The following is an 18700-nucleotide window of genomic DNA, read 5'->3' on the forward strand; positions in this document are numbered from 1 at the left end:
TGTTCTTCTGGCCCCTTATATGCCTTGTCTCTTTATTGTAGTGATACTCATACCTTTCTAAACAACATGAAGAAATGATTTCTACTATTCTCCCTTCTTTTGCTTCTACAAGCAAGTGGCACTGAATGAGTCTACTATAAGTTTATGTTATATAAATTCAACTGGGCTTCTACTGCTACCTACCAAAAACTATTCTTTTACTTTATTAATTAAACATCCCATTTCCCCTAGCATCTATACCAAACATTCTTATTCTTCAAATGACAGAAACCATCTTTCCCCCTCAAATCTAAGTAAATGAGTTCTCCAGAAATTTCTCTGGAAAAAAAATTGAATCTATATGTCATCAGCTCCCTTTTACTCCTATTCTACACACCAAATGACTTTTACATCTCCCTACTTCCTTTTCCTTAGGTCCAGTCTTGAAGAGATGCCCTGTCTCCTTGGAATCACCAACCTATTTTACTTAAAATGGATTTTACTGATTTTTTAAGAAAATCCCATATTTCCTGTTATATTTTCCTCTTAAATCCAGACCTTATAGCAAAGATTATAAAAGAAAAACAAAATTCAGCAAAACCAATATATGGAAAAAAACAAATATTATTATATGCTGTATACTACACTCATAGTACTCTATCTCTGCAAATAACTGAGTAGAGCTACCTTATACTTCTTTGTAGTCAAACTTGCTCACCATAAGTTTGCAGCATTTAATTTTGATAAATTTTTTGGTTGTTCTTTTCATTTACAACATGGAGTTCAATCTATATTTTGTCTTTCTGGTTCTGCTTATTTCACTCTAATATCAGGTTATATTAGATTTGCCCGGTTCCTATATTTCTCTATATTCATATAATAATTTCTTATATCATACTAATATTACAGTATATTGAACTGTATAGTTCTTTCCAAATCAATGAGAAATTATTTCTAGTTATCTGCACCTACAACAAATACTACTATAATAGATTCAATCCCTAATGTATGCTTGATTTCAGCAGACAATCAAGCATTTATTAAGGGCTTATTATAAGTCAGACTCTGTGTTTTGAGGATACAAAGAAACAAAAACAAAATATGTATAAAATAAATTAATTTGGGGAGGAAAGAAGACAATAGGGTGATCAAGAAAGATTTATGTGGTTGTCCTTGAGAAGAGTTTTGAAGGAAACAAAGAATTTCAAGAGGCAGAAGTAAAGAGAGTAAACGTATTTCTCTAAGGATATCCAAGGTGCAGAGACAGGAAATGTATCATGTGTGAAAAACAGCAAGGTGGTCAGTTCTGCTGGTCTAAAGAGGAAGAAGATTAAGGTACAGTAAAGCTTAATGTAGAGAACTCACACCTTCAATGTCAAACCAAAGTGTCATGACATTTGATTAAAATTTCCCTAAAGCACTTTTATTTTTTTTTAGGTTTCTTTTTTTTTTGCAAGGCAGTGGGTTAAGTGGCTTGCCCAAGGCCATTACAGATAGGCAATTATTAAGTGTCTGAGGCCAGATATGAATTTAGGAACTCCTGACTCCAGGGCTGGTGCTCTATCCACTGTACCACCTAGCCACCCTAAGCACTTTCAATTCTTTTATGATTATAGATTAAGACGAACAAATGGGAAAAGTTAGTATTGTAGTGAAAAATGAAATTAGAATTTTATATTTGTACAAATAGATGTCTTCCCAAAATCGAAATATAGATTCTGATAATCCTAATTGCCACTTGACCAACATCTCAGACCTGGATATTAGCTTCTCTTTGGATTTTTATGATATATATCTCTCTTGGTTACCCTGCTATCTGTCTGACTGTTCCTTCTCCATTGTCTTTGCTAGTTGGATCATCCATAATCTAAGGTACGTATCAAGTTTTTGTCTTAGTCTCTCAACTCTTCTCTAAACTCTATCACTTCATGACTCATAGCTTACCTGAATTCAATAATAATTTCTTTTTAAATAATAATTTCAATGAAGAAGATGGTTATTAGACTTATACATCCAGCTTAAGTCTCTCTTCTGAGTTGTACTTGGACATATTTATCTGTCTATGGGACATTCCGCACTGTAAGTCCAAGAAATACCACAATTTTTATGCCCAAAATAAAACATTCTTTTCCCTTCAAAGCTCAAGTCTTCTTCTGAATTTCTTTGCTTCCTTTGAGGAATTACCATTCTTCAGGTCACTGAACTTTCATCTTTGGTGTTATTCTCCACTGCTTTCCCCACATATTCAATCAGTTGTCAAATCTGAACATCTCTTGCACCCAATGCCTTTCTTCAATTTAATACCCTAGTTGACACTTTTATTTCCTTTTGTTTAACCTGCAATAGAGTGACCTCTGTTGGTCACTCTGTTTCAAGAATCTCCCTAGTCTAGTTCATTCTTCACAGAATTGTTTTTGTTTTGTTTTGTTTTTTTGCACCAAGGCAATGGGGTTAAGTAGATTGCCCAAGACTACATAGCTAGGTAATTATTAAGTGTCTGAGGCTAGATTTGAACTCAGGTATTCCTGACTCCAGGGCCGGTGCTCTATCCACTGCACCACCTAGCTGTCCCATCACAGAATTGTTAAAGTGCCTTTTGTAAGATAAAAGTTTGATCAAGTCATTCCCCCAGACAAATTCTAAATTATCATTGCAATATTTTTGCGAGTCGGGGTCTCCTCTATCTTATCCAGGCTAGATGTGCCACACTTGGAATTCCATTACTAATCAGCATTGCAGCTCTAACCTGCTCCATTTTTTCCAACCTGTTTGCCTTTCATTAGGCACCCCAGTAGTCCCTTAGTGCCAGATTTATGATTTACTATCAATCCAAAGACATTACTACACACACACACACACACACACACACACACACACAGAGAGAAAATGATTCATATAAGAAATCATAAATCCATTTCATATATTAAATTTAACAAGGTAGTAAAAAGATTCCTTTGCTTCTCTGCTCCTCCTCTGAACCTCCCCATGGTCTCTACTGTGTATTTTAAAATGTTCTACTGACATTTTCCCTTCCTTTCTTTCAGCATCACTATCATAATTTCCCTCATAAACCATTTATCCCCACTCCAATTAAGCTTTCCCTTGTATCAAAGAATAATCAAGAAAAATAAATTTGTTTTTCAATGGCCACATCTAGAAATGTATGTTTCTCCAGAAGAAAACAAAAAACAAACAAAAAACACATAATCTGAATGCACTGTTATATTCACTTACAAAAAAACTTCTATCTTTTTTCTTCCAATCCCATGGTTTTCATTCTTTTCCCTTAGTCCTAATACCTCATACTCAAAATGACTAATATGTAAATGTGTTAAACCCAAATATGTGTGTGTGTGTGTATGTATGTATTTTTAAAGGTTAAAAAATGTATGTCTCATCCTAAATCTATAGCCCATCACCTCTCCACAAGATAAGGAGGCATGATCAGTATTAATGAGCCAGGATTGGCCTTGCATCAATCAGTTTTTTTCCCCCACTCAATGTGGTTATTATATAAGTAGTTCCCTTGGTTCTACCAACTTCAAACTTTATATCAGTTCACAAAAGTTTTTCTATGAATCCATCACTTTTGTCATTTATTACAGTAAAACAATATTCTACTACATTCATATACCATAACCTGTTCAATCATTCTCAAATTGAGTGGTCCACTGTTTAAAATTCTTTGCTACAACAAAAAACTGCTCTTAGAATATTTTTGCATACATATAGCATGCCATTTCCCACATCTTTAATTCTCTTTTCACTGGTTTCTCCCATTCCTAGAATTTATTATTTTCTCACCTCCTAAAACCCTGTCATCATTTCCTTGCTTTTCCTGACTCTATGTAACCATAAAGCCTTTCTTGATCCTTCTATTACTAGTGTCTTCCTCTTCTTCCTCCTTTTCAAAAATTACTTTGCATTTTTATATATTGGATCATAATGACTCTACTCCAGACAGAAACCACACATCTCGAAGGAAGGATCTTTTTAATTATTGTCTTGGTATACAAAGCATTGCACTGTGTCTGACACATCAGAGGCAATTAATAAAATTTTGCTGATTAAATAATTTAACAGATGATCAAATGAAGAATTGGAAAATAGGCAGGCACCTTGTCTAAGATTAGAGTCAGTCAGTGGAAGAATTTGAACAAAAACCAAAAACCCAAGTTTTTTCAATCTCAGGAAAATATTTTCCAAAATCAGACAATTGTTTTCTTGGCGATAGCCTAAATTCTGTATGTAACATTCAGACAATACCTATTTTCAGTATTATAACTGTAACGTTTGGCACATTTTCCATTAATAAAATCACCAAGGAATTTTAAAATTGCACTACAGTTAATCTTCCTCTGCCCCTCTGGTCCACATACTGTATACTTCTATTAAAAGACACAGTAAGGTAGAGAGAAAAGAGCTCTGGATTTGGAGTGAAGAACGCATGAATTCAAATTCCACCTGATGTTAAGAAGCTCTGTGACTCTGGGGGCAATCACTCAATCTATAAATATAACACAAGCAACAACCTAAGGCAGACGTGGGATACTTCTGTGGCAGGACTTGCACATACTGTCCAAAACATAGATTGAGCATATATTTAGCATGTTTAAATTACAGATTTATATTTAGGGATAAATATTACTATGTTATATTTAAAAGTTTACCCTAATGACTCATGGTTGTTTGAAAACAAATTTTCTGGAAAAATTTTTTTAAAACTTTTTGGATATCTTTTACTTTTTCAAGATCTACATTTCTCTCTATGGAATGCCTTGTCATGCCCCTCTCAGGCAAGCATTCTTTATGTTAATGAATAAAAAAGGAGAAGGATAAAATGATTTTTAGAAAAATGAATCAACATCTACACTGGTTTGATACTTGTGGTATTCGACTCATAAAAATTGTTTCCTGCTAGCTCTGACTTAAAAAATCACAAATTAACACTGTTATACTATATTTTAATTAATTTTGTTATATATTTCTCAATTATATTTTAATCTGGTTCAGGCATCACTGGGGGACCCACTTGAATTTGACATCTCTGTTCTATACCCTTGGTCCTTCATATCTGCAAAGAAGCAGAAAGAGGTTTTTTCTTAAAGATTTTATTTAGGACCAAGTTTAGTTATAATTTTGCAACATTCATTTTCAATGATTTTATTATTGTTATTTTCCATTTACATTGTTATAAGATGACATAGGTTAACAACTCAGTTTTGTAAAGTTGAGAAAAAGGGAGGATTTAAGGGAAAACCAAATGAGTACTTGAACATGTTTCTAGGATATCCACCATGAGATGTCCAATAACCAGTTGACATGAGACTGAGTCAGGAGAGTTTAAGACTAGATAAATAAATCTAAGATACTTGCACAGAGATGTTCTCCAAGGGAACAGATGAGATTGTCAAGTAGGATTAGTACCAAGGGAGAGAAGACCAAAAAGAGACTCTTTAAGGGTCACCAGACAAGTAGGTGTGACCTGAAGGAAGAGTCAGGAAAGGATTCTAGAGCTTAATAAATGATTACTGAATTGAATTATCTGACCTGGACAGAATATTATCTTAGTGGACTGGGAATATGAGTAAGCCACATTTTAAAAATTCTGTGTTCCTCTAATCAGCCACACTCTCTTCTACATAATAGGATCTGAATGCTTACTAAACTATTATAAAATATACCGTCATCAGTTGGGTAAACTGTGAAGATAAGGTCAAATACCAAAATCAGTAAAAAATTCAAATCTTTCTGGTGTTGAGAATTAGATTCCTTTAGTTAGGCAAAACCTTTTCCCATTAGAAAAAGTTAAATCGTAATAATTTATTTATATCACCAAATATATCACAATATTTTTATGTATTCAATATTTAAACTATTATTTTTATATATTTTATATTTATATATAATTTTATATATTTATATTTTATTTATATCATATTTTTACAGAAAAATAAATTAAAAATATAAATAAAGCAACAAAAAAGTATAAGAAAGGAATACTTTTGTTTTTGATAAATTTTCATTTTTATTATGAACTAGGCAAACATCAAACAATATGAACATTTACTATGCAAAGCTGAAAAGAAAAAGAAGACTGCAGATGAGACCATGAATATATATTATATATACCTTGGCTTGTTTTTAAGTATGTATTAAATTTAATATAGTAGTTTCAAAAGTGCCCTACTAGTCTCTGTTTCTCTTCTGGTATTTTAAAAATATTTCACTTCATTTTTTATTATCATTGTCAGTGGGCTGCTAGAGGGTGCACTGTATGGAGCACTGGCCTTGGAGTCAGTGGTAGACTCAACTTCAGGCACTTAACGGTGCACTGAATAGAGCAGAATAGATACTCAGATACTTAATAATCATTAGCTGTATGACCTTGGGCAAGTCACTTAACTCTGCCTCATATGCAGGGCCATCTCCAGTCACTCTGATTCCCATCTGGCCACTGGACCCAGATGACTATGAAGGAGAAAGCAAGGTTGGTCACTTAACACAGCCTCCCCACCCCAAATCCAATTCATGTGCTTGTGCCCTCCCTTGTACCTTCTTTGAGAATGAAGGACAGATCATTATCATTACTGCCCATTCTCCCATAACTCATTCTCATTCTCTCCCCCACCCCCAAGATGATGTACTGATCATGTCTGGAAAAAAACATATACGTGTACATACAGAGATGTGCACATATACCTATATGTATATAGGTGTGTATGTATATATGCATATACATATGTTACATACTCTCCATCTCTGATCCATCATGTCTTTGTCAAGAGATGGAAAATATGATTTAACAGTAGGTTTTTAGAATCCAGACTGATCACTGTACTGATGAGAATTCCTAAGTCTTTCATAATTGTTTTGTTTTACAATGCTGCAGTCACTGTATAAACTATCATTCTGATTCAGCACCCTTTATTCTGCATTAGTTCATGCAAGTCCTTACGGCTTTCTCTAAATCCATCCCACTCAAGGCTGTCTCTCTTTTACTTGGAAGATTTATACAGAAATTAAGAAGTATACTAATTTTAATCACAAATGGATTTTAGGAATAGTTTAACAAAATGTTTTATTTTTTAAATAATAATGAAAATGGAAAGAATTTTTATTCTGACATAAGATCAAAAATTTGCATAATATTGAAATACTATTCAGCAAAGAATAAACACCTGTGTCACTCTATTGTGAGTTTTTTGTTCATTTGTTTATTCATTTCTATTTGCAACACTGGTTACCAAAGGGAATGTTGAGTGAAGCTTTACTCCCATACTCTTGGATGATCTTTGGAAACCCTACTTGATTCTGAGTTTGCTGTTTAAGACTAGACGTAACTTTCTTCAAGAATTTTAGGCCACTGTTTCCTATTTTGGCTCAAAAATATGTTATCTTGAATACTAGGTTGAACTACAGTTTCCTGGTTGCTAATCTGCCAAACATGGGAAATGCAGACCCAAGAAATCCTGAAATGGGTGCTTGACTGATCCGGTTTCCTATCAGGGATAAAATCCTTGGGTAACCCTATGCTGGATACTTGGGCTATTTCTCTCTTTACTTTCCAACTACCCTAACTTGTCTCCATCTTATGTTTAACAGGATTTTAGCAATATTTTTACGTAGGCCTGGAACTGATGAAGGAGTTTATAACTAATTCTTGGATTTCTTAATTACTGTTCCTTTTAAGAAAATTTTAGAACTTTGCTGGGGTATTTTGTGAAGGATAAGGTTGGAAAAATGGTAGAGAAAAAAATCAATGCAGAACATAATGAAGAATTCATTCATTCATTCATTCATTCATTCATTCATTCATTCATTCGGTTGGTTTTTGCAAGGCAAATGGGGTTAAGTGGCTTGCCCAAGGCCACACAGCTAGGTAATTATTAAGTGTCTGAGGCCGGATTTGAACTCAGGTACTCCTGACTCCAGGGCCAATGCTCTATCCACTGCGCCACCTAGCCGCCCCATGAAGAAATATTTTAGAATGAAAGAAGTGCAAGGGATAAAACTAGAAGAGAGTAACCCAACGTGTCTAAGGAGAGATTTATGTAAAAGAAAATCCGATCATGAAAACTAGAAAAAAATGAAAAGAAAAATATGGAATGGCAAGAAAGGGAAAGAATGCAAAGGAGAATTAACATCTAAGAACACATGGTGATCAATCTTACCCCAGACTTTTTCAACTCTCTGAAAATCAAATAGGATAAACAAAAAAAATGATTCGATGACACAAAAAGAAATACAGAAATAAAATGAAAATGTTTAAATAACAAAAGAAAATATAAGGTACATATTTTTTAAAACTGTCCTGGAAAACAAATCCAGAAGAACTAATAAAAGAATTTTCAGATTACCTAAATATAATAATAATAATAATAATAATAATAATAATAATAATAATAATGATAAGCTTAGCTACCATAAATGAAAATTGCCAATATCTTTTAGGACTAGAGGGCAAAAGTGAAAATAGGAAGAATCCACTAGTCACTTCTTGAAACAAATGGCCAAATGAAATCTAAAAGGAAAATCAGTGATACTAGGTCAAAGAAAAAAAAATACTACATACAATTGAATGAAAACATTCAAATACAAAAGAGCAAGAGGAATAGTCACACACAACTCAGTACCTGAAAAGGACATCCTGGGGGGCAGCTAGGTGGCACAGTAGTCTGGAGGACCTGAATTCAAATCCAGACTCAGACAAAAATAATTGCCTAGCTGTGTGTCCTTGCTCAAGTCACTCAACCCCATTGCCTTAAATAATTTTTTAAAAAAATAAGACATTATGGAAGGCAAAAGAAGTTACTCAGCAAAAATGAGTATGAGCCTAAAAATCACAGGACAGAAAATAGACTTTTAATAATTCAAATGGCATTCCTGATGAATAGCTAAATCTGAATCCTATGGAAGAGTCAAGAAAAATTTGAAAAGGTACAGTTATCTGATTAACTGGAAGGAATTAAAAAGGGATGAATTGTTTATATGCTAATAGTAATCTCCCAGGGACTATCTTTTGCCTCTTTTTGTATCTCTAGGAATTAGCATAGTGCCTGGCTTATACTAAGCATCTAATAACTGATGACTAATAGGAGAAAAAAAAAGGAGTTCTTGCACAGATATAACAAGCAGAGAGTCTGGGATGGTTTCAGTCTGATGGTCTTAGAAGGAAATGGGAAGGATAGGGGACTCTAATGCAGAGGAAAGGAGCAGGATGGGGGGGATTATTATCTCATTTAATAGTATATGAGATGAAGAGTATACAAATATGGAGGAAGAAATGGGGAGAATGGGCATCTCACGAATCTCATTTTTATCTAAACTAGACAAAGGAAGGTTAGCAAACTCACACAAACACACAGAAGCAGAAAAAACATTTAGAGTGGTAGGGACAGGGAAAGAAGGAATAGTCATGACTTCACAAATGAATGGAGTAAAGTAGAAATACTAAACACATCATTTACTGATTATAATGTGTTTTCAATAAACTTAGATTCAACAAAGTCTTTAATGAATTAAAAAATAAAGACTGAATAATTTAATCATAAAGAATTGGTGGGGGCAGTGGTACCAGTAGATAGAGCACTATCCTGGAGTCAGGAGGACCTGAGTTCAAATGCAGCCTCAGAAACTTAATTACCTAGCTGAGTGGCCTTGGGCAAGCCACTTAATCCCACTGCCTTGCAAAAAAAACAACAACAAAAAATGTTAAAAAAAAAAAAGAATTGGTGATTGGAAACTGAAAAAAATGAGTATTTTATCAAAGAAAATTATAATATAAGAAAATTCATAAAATGCAGTTAAAGCAGTCCTAAGGGACTGAATCTAACAGTCAACAGTTGGATGCCACCAAGAAATGAGAAAATAGAAAAATCATGGGCATATAATCAAAAGAATGTCAAATCAAAATACCTCAACTAAATATTAAAGTAGGGGTGGCTAGGTAGCACAGTGGATAGAGCACTGGCTTTGGAGTCAGAGTACCTGAGTTCAAATCCGGCCTCAGACACTTAATAATTACCTAGCTGTGTGGCCTTGGGCAAGCCACTTAACCCCATTTGCCTTGCAAAAAACCCCCCCCCCTAAAAATATTAAATAAATAAATATTAAAGTAGAAATTCTGAAAATCAAATAAGAGATTAACAAAAATGAAAGAAAAATATTAATGAATTGATAATTAAACTAATGTTCCAAAGACAGTAAATTGTGTATAGCTTTTTTTTAGGGTTTTTTTTTTTTTGTAAGGTAAATGGGGTTAAGTGGCTTGCCCAAGGCCACACAGCTAGGTAATTATTAAGTGTCTGAGGCCGGATTTGTACTCAGGTACTCCTGACTCCAGGGCCTACCTTTCCATAAGAAATGTCATGACTACGCAAAAAAAGATACCTTTGTTATATACCAATATGAGAGTTTGATATTCTATTACACATTTATTAAATATGCTTTGTTTTCCTTTTTACCAAGGCAAGCAGTGAGGGCATAGTGTTACATTAAATGGAAATTTGTATGGGGTTTCAAGAAAAGGAGGGGAGGGCAATTATGAGCACACATATGTGTATGTTTGTGTGTATGTATGTGTGTGTGTGTGTAAAATGTAATTATGAAAAAGGAAGGAAAGGCAGAAATTAGAACACTGAATAGAAGGGCAATTTGAAAATTATAAGTTGACTATTAGACATTAAAAAGAAAAGTAAGTTGTTTATAGCAGAGATCTGCAGTTTCATGTCCAATTCTCTTTTTATACTCTATTCTGATTAGGTCACATGTATAGTACTGGGTTCAAACTGAAGCATTAATAATTTAAGAGTGACATTAACAACAGAGAATATCCAGAAATGAAAAATTAGGGGATTTTTTGACTGGAAAAGAAAAGACCCAGGGGAGATGCAGCAGATGACTATAAGTATTTGAAAGCTTGCAATGGAAGAATTAAGCCTAATTCTCTTTGACCCAGAGGGCAGAATCAGAAGAAATGGGTAGGAGTTGTAAAAAGATAAACTTGGTCTTGACATTAGGAAAAACTACTTTTTAACAACTAGAGTTGTCCAAGATTGGATTACGTAGTTCCTCCTTACTGTAGATGTTTACAAGTAACAGGGTTGAAACTAGTTAGCCAATGCAGTCCCTTTCAATTATGAGACTGAATGAGTGATGACAGGATTCTTATATTTATTTCCTCTTCACTCAGAATATACTTTTTTAGTGAAGTATTTCATCCCCTTACCTCATCATCAAGATGTTTTTGAGTTTTTTGAAGAGTTGTCATACTAAAAGGATATTGATCTATGGCCCAAGAGGGGAAAAAAAACCCAGGAATAATGAATTCAAGTTAGCAAGATGAAACCACTTTCTAAAAATTAAAGTTGTACAAATATGGAATGGGCTACCTCAAGAGACAGTGGATTCTTGTTCACTGAAGGTCTTCAAGAATATACTGGATGAGCAACTGTTGGCTATTATAGCAGGGCTTGATGACCAATAGAGTCCTTGACAATTCTACAGTCTGTGACTATGGTGAAAGAAGTTGGTGGTTCTCACATTCAATATCTCTGCATCTCAGTAAACATTTACTATTATCCATTTAAAAGTCTGAAATTTGGATACAAATCTGCTATTTTTTAAGTCCTATATTTTTACACATATTTCATTCAGTGAAAACACAATTCTAATTCCAACCCCAAAGTACATATAATTATATTCCTATCCATAATAGCTTCATATTTAAATCACATATATTTTTATTGAAATATTCTTAATATATACAAATCTACTTGGTAGTCATATTTTACTTATTTATAATACTATATAAATTCCATTTAATCCATATTTCAGTACTTTTAAAAGAAAATTTGTTTAAAAGAAAGCTTGTTAAAATTAATTCTTTAAATTTACTGATTCTACTAGCCAGAGAGCCTAAACTTGAAAATCTGACTTTTTTTTTGATGATTCAGTAAATATTCAAGGATTATTTTATGCAGAGTACTCAATAAGGAGGAACAATACTAGGCAGTCCCTCTTGAAAGTGGGAAATAATTTATTTTTTGTCTTTGTATCTTCAGTGCCCACCACATATAAACACAATAAATATTTATTAATTAATTGATATGTAAAAAAATATAAAAGACATGACTCCTGTTCTCAATGAATTTACAGGCTATCTAGCAAGAAAACAAATTTTAAAAAATGACATAAGAACATTTAAAAAACAACAAACTGGTAAAAATATTATAAAATTATCTAAATACACTGGCACTGAAGGGATAAGTAGGATTTAATAAGAGAATTCTTTCTTGAAGAGACAAAGGTGGAAGTGAAAGAAGTAAGAAATATAAGCTGGAAAAAAGATGATACTTTTCTCCAAAAGAGAATTTTCATTCCAAAGGATTACAATATGTTCTTTATAAATGATCTCACAGAGAGACAAATATTAATGTATTATCAATAAGAGCAAGGGACTATAAAAATGAAGATATTATCAGTAAATAATACTCTAGAATTCAGTTTAAAGTTTGACACAGACTGGAAGAAAACACCTAGACAAGAACCAAAAGGAGTTCATAAAAATAGAATAAAAATTAAGTAAATAAATTGTCATCTGGATTCCAAGAATGCAAATACAATTACTCATCTGTGAAAACATTCAATGTAAGGGTCATATAAAATTCAGCTTTAAAATGATAATACCTACAACACTAAAATATTTTTAAAATTGAATTTATCTGGAAACCAATGAATAATCTTAAAAAAATTGTACTTGTTGGATTCTAGACAAAATATTTTTTTGCTTTTAGTCATTTTTCTTCTAAGTTTAGGAAATATCTCACACATACAATTGTTAAGAAGAGAATAAATGTACCTTTCCATGACAGCCAGGCATTCTTTTCTCCAAGTAAATCGGCTACCTCGCCGTAATCTGAAGGTGCCAGATGTTGCAGTGACTGGGGGAGGTGTCTGTCTCCACTCAGGGTCTTCTATTGGAATGGGAGCAGGCCTCATACTTAGAGTAGCACCTAAAATACCAACAATATTTCTTAACAGAATGAAGATTCTTTAGTTCTTACAAATGCTAAGAAAACTATGCCATGTAATTAAACCATGAATAAATATGCCATATGATTCTGTCCTATCCTTTCATTTCAAGCTCCAGTCATTAACATATGCTCTTCTGATAATACATTTATTTAGACTTTTAAAATCACAAAGTACTTACCACATATCATCTCACTTGATTCTCATGACCATTCTATAAAATAAATGCTATTATTGCCATTTTACACAGGAGAATTCTGACATTCCTCTTTAATTTTATTTAAATAATTTTTTTAGGTTTTTTTTTTTTCAAGGCAAAAAAGTGGTTTGCCCAAGGCCACACAGCTAGGTAATTATTAAGTGACTGAGACCGGATTTGAACCCAGGTACTCCTGACTCCAGGGCTGGTGCTTTATCCACTACACCACCTACCTGCCCCTAAATAATATAATTTTAAGATTAAGATATTCATATTTTGGTAGGGAATTTCCTTCACCTTTTTCAGAGAGCAGGAAAAAATCTTAGACTCTCTCTTGGGCAAAACCAATCAAGATTCCTCCACATTTTTTAACAGGACTGGAATATAAGAATATTGTAAATTAAGTAAATTTTGGAGTTAATTTACATAATTTGCTTCTTCTGGAGTTATAGAATGGGCTCAGATTTTAACTTAGAGACTGAGAATTAAGAATTCTGATTTTTTCCCCCTACTGAACATTTTCCTTAGTAAAAAATTATTATTTTATCTAACTATGTTATTAGGAGGAATAGTAAAAAACAGTTTATGGAAATTCCATGAAGTAATGCAGGATTACTCCAAATTTTTCCTGTTGGAATCCTTCATTTCCCTCTTCAGATATTTTTTCTTAAGTAATAAAATGCCATGAATATAGACTCCATTTTTTAAAGAAAGTGCAACAGGAAGGGGGCATTTTTTACTTGGCAAATCCTTTCTTCTGAGACATTGCTAACTAAATGAGCATAAGCTGTATTTAAATGTCAAGTACTTTAGCAGACATATAAACATTTGATATACTAATTACAAGTCATCTTGACAATTCATTCAATGAGGTTTGATTGAACCACTAATCAGCACTTTGCTGACCAAATTTCTAATACTAACACTATATATATATATATATATATATATATATATATATATATATATATATATATACACACACACACACACATACATACATATGTATTTTTTAAAAGTAATGCTTCAAATTTTTCACCGTCAGATTAATCTTTTTTATTAAATAGTTTGAATTTGTTATTTATTTGTATACTTCTCTTAGAATGTGGCAGCTAGGTGGCACAGTGAGTAGAGCACCAACCCTGGAGTCAGGAGGATCTGAGTTCAAATATGGCCTCTGACACTTAATAATTACCTAGATGTGTGATCTCAGGGAAGTTACTTAACCCTATTGCCTTGCAAAAAAAAAAGAGAGAGAGAAGGGGGGGAAAAAAAAGAATGAAAGCATGGGATGAGTAGGAATCATTTCTGTCTTGGTACTTGTATTTCCAGTGCATAACACATCGTCTGGAACATATTAGATGCTTTAAAAAATTCTCATTTATTAAAATGTATTTTTATAAATGTTAATATGCTTTATTTTCAAATTATATTTAAAAATTACTCTCACCTTGTGAGGGCTCTTGTAAAAAAGTAAACCAGTTTTAAAAAACCAATAAATACTACTGAACTTCATTTAAAAGTATAATAACCTCAAACTACACTTTACCCCCTCCATATTTTTCTAATTTTTAAAAGTTAACAGAAATCTGTTTTTTCTTTCTCCAACTCTCCAAACACTTGGAAAAAAGAAAAATAAACTTCTTGTTTTGTTTTGTTTTTAGGTTTTTTGCCAGGCAAATGGGGTTAAGTGGCTTGCCCAAGGACACACAGTGGTAATTATTAAGTGTCTGAGACCGGATTTGAACCCAAGTACTCCTGACTCCAGGGCCAGTGCTTTATCCACTGTGCCACCTAGCCGCCCAATAAACTTCTTGTAATAGAAGTTTACAAAGTTAAAAATACAAGTTAAAATAAGTAAAAAAAGTTAAAAAAAATAAAATTCTTGTGATAAATATGTATCAAGCAAAATAAATTTACTTGATGATGTTATATACAATCTTTAAAACTATTCAGTTTTTCAATGATGTTATTCTATAAATTGTTATGCTGGTTCTGCTTAAATCACTTTCTAGTCTTTTTTTTCTTTATGAAATCATCTTTTTCTTCATTTCTTACAACACAACAGAATTATCACATTCATATACCACAACTTAATCAGACTTTTCTCAATTACTTTTGGCATCCTCTTAGTTTCTAATTATTTTGCTACCATAGAGTTGCTATATATAATATATATATATATATATATATATATATATATATATATATATATATATATATATATATACACACACATACATATGTATTGAACATGAAAGAACCTATTCCTTTTTGTTTGATTTCTTTTGGGCATGGCCTAGCAGTGGTATTCCTGAGTCAAAGTCCACTATTGTGCTCAGTGATTGAATGAAATATACTTTACTGTGCAATTTGGTATGTAATTAAGTATAGGTACATTTCTTTCCACATACATACATACATACATACATGTGTATATATGTATGCTTTATCTAAAATGTGAAGTACCTGAGAAGTTAATTACTGTGCCACCAGAGTCATGTAAACTAGAAAGCAGGATTATTTTATCTTATATAGTCAATGGGGAACAATGTGCCTTTTACAAACTGCAACAAATGTTTTGTGAATTAATCTCAATGGGCCTAGCATGGTGGAGAGATATATATAATCAAAATTGTACATTTTATCTCCTGGACAGTCTATCTTTATTCCTTGTTTGGTCCAGAACTCTGCTATCCATTAATAATAATTACAATATTAACAAAAGGAAGAATTTAAGTAGCACTTTTTAAGATTTGCAAAGCATTTCATATATGTTATCCTGTTAGAACCTCACAATAATCCTTTGGAATAAACAGTATTATTATCCCCATTTTATAGAAGAAACCAATGCTGAGAAAGATTAAGTGACATGCTTAGAATTAAATATATGTGAATTTCTGAGTTAAGATTTAAATTCAGTATTCCTGATTACATGTTTATCACTGTATCTACAATACCAGTTCTAAAGGGTTACCTAAGTCCTGTGTTCATTTGGAGATTTTATTATATGGTTTGAGTTCTTTATCTAAATTCAATTTCCAGCCAAACTGTTCTAAAATTCTACCAGGAATTTTTAAAGACATTACATCTGTAACTAAGGTCTACGAGTTTATCAAACACAATGCTACTATGCTCTTTTGCTTTCCTAAATAGTATCTTTAAACTGTACTATTAATTTTACTGCTTTGTTCAATAGCTTGTAAGTTGATTCTTGTCCTGTTATTGTAAAAAACCAAAATGACACCACTATGTTAGAGATGAATTACAGTGTGTCTGATGGGCTGCTCAGAACAATACGGGCTTGAAAGGCACAAATAGTTCATGTGGACACATGGGATGGATACTCTAAACTTACACATCTCACTTTCCTTTGAGCTGTTTCAATTCTGCCTTGCTCAGAGTACAACACTCTCTCTGATGAGGGCACGCCATGCTGGGCAGTCCTGTGCCAGTATCTCTCATGATGCACAAACAATTCTAAAGTACTTAATTTAGACCTTTAGGATATCCCTGTATGGTTTCTTTTACCTCCCTGACAATAACCTGCATTGTGGTACTGTAAGTGTCCCTTCTTCACCATTAAAAAATAAAAAAAAACTTTTGAGATCATTGATTTTTTATTCCTCTAGAAAAATTTTACTATTTCCCTCCTTTATTCTATAATGTAATCTTTTGGGAGTTTGATCGGTATGGTAACAAATAATCAAACTAACTTATGTCATATCATTTTTATTTTATTGGTCTAGACCAGTCTTTTTTTTTTTTTTTTTTTTTTTTAGGATTTCGCAAGGCAAATGGGGTTAAGTGGCTTGCCCAAGGCCACACAGCTAGGTAATTATTAAGTGTCTGAGCCCAGATTTGAACCCACGTACTCCTGACTCCAGGGCCAGTGCTTTATCCACTGCGCCACCTAGCTGTCCCTAGACCAGTCTTAATGAATTTTTCTCCAGTTTTTTAAGGCAGATCATTTTGCAATAGCATTTATATAATTCCAGTGTGTTCTGGGTAAGTAGAATCCCAAATATTATTTAATGCTTATTTGATAGTTATTTGAATGGTATTTATTTTCTGTCTCTTTCTGTTGACTTGTGTTGACAATATATAGAAAGATTGATTATTTGTGTGGGTTTATTTTATATTCTGCTTTGTTTAAGGTTACTATTTCAATTAACTTTTTTTGTTGAAATTTTTAAAGTTTTCTAAAATAGACCAGCATATGATCTAGAAAAAATTGATGTTTCTTCTTATGTTTTTTCCTTCAATTTTTTTTTCATGCCCTGTTGCTATGGTTAGCATTTCAACTATATTAAACAATTGCAGTGGTAATGGGCATCTTTGCTTTCTGATCTTATTTTAATGCAAAGACCTCTAACATCTCTCCATTCACTACAGATCATGTAAGCTTTTGGGAATTAGATAAATAATGTCTACCATATTAAGTAAAGATCTATTTATTCCTACTTTTTTACTGTTTGCTTTAAACAAAAATGGTTAAAGCTTTTTTTAATCTACTGATATAATCATATTTAAATTGATTATTGTAGGTTTTTTGGCTATTAATATGTTCCATTAAAATTTTTTGAACACTGGACCCAAATTTATATTCCTAGTAGAAGTATATCCAAGTGATGGAGTGTATAATCTTACATGTTGCTGTTTCTGATATAAAAATATTTTATTCAAATTTTTTTGTTTTTGTTTTTGCAAGGCAATGGGGTTAAGTGGCTTGCCCAAGGCCACACAGCTAGGTAATTATTAAGTGTCTGAGGCTGCATTTGAACTCAGGTACTCCTGACTCCAGGACTGGTGCTCTATCCACTGAGCCACCCTAACTGCCCCTATTCACAATTTTTTGCTAAAATTTATTAGGGATAGTGGACTATAGTTTACTTTCTCTGCTTTTATTTCTGGTTACTAAATCAGAACTAGGCAATAAAAGTTATTTGGATGTATCTTTTATATTCTTATTTTTATAAACAGCTTATGTAATATTAGAATTTTTTTAAACATTTGATAGAATTTATTTGTAAATCCATCTTGTCTTAGACTTTTATTCTATGGAGTTCAGTTACAGCTATTCAATTTCTTTTATCCTGAGGGTATTATTTGAATTTCCATTTCTTGTTAATATGAACATAATATATTTTGAAATACATCAATTAAATCATTTATGTTATTGGCCAAATAGTTTCTAATACCTTCATCTAGTTTCTTTTGCTGTGTCATTTGTTTGACACTGGGAATTTGGTTTTTCTCCCCAACTTCCAATGAAGAACAAGTAAACTTTTTAATCTCCAAAAACTTAAGGTCTTCATTTCTTTCACCAAGTTCCTTTTACCTTCTCTCTTTCATGTATACTCCTATGGTGTAATGCAGTCCCACAAAAAAAAAAAAAAAAAAGAAATGATTCACCTAAAGGTGTTTATCTTTATAGGTTATCTTTATCAGATACTACATTTACTCCTGTTTGCTTGTGTATATGTT

At 32.6% G+C, this 18700-nt stretch overlaps 1 protein-coding gene across 7 annotated transcripts in view; it reads right to left on the minus strand.

Moving 5' to 3' along the window:
- The window catches only part of HMBOX1 (homeobox containing 1), a 275712-nt gene that overhangs the window by 66330 nt on the left and 190682 nt on the right, over positions 1-18700 (minus strand). For all 7 annotated transcript variants that reach the window (XM_074209195.1, XM_074209193.1, XM_074209192.1 and 4 more), the window contains one exon: positions 12842-12995. In XM_074209195.1, coding sequence (XP_074065296.1) covers positions 12842-12995 — 154 coding nt within the window. The remainder of the gene's footprint in view (positions 1-12841; positions 12996-18700) is intronic.

This window comes from Macrotis lagotis, chromosome 1, assembly GCF_037893015.1.
Source record: "Macrotis lagotis isolate mMagLag1 chromosome 1, bilby.v1.9.chrom.fasta, whole genome shotgun sequence".
Lineage (NCBI taxonomy): Eukaryota > Metazoa > Chordata > Mammalia > Peramelemorphia > Peramelidae > Macrotis > Macrotis lagotis.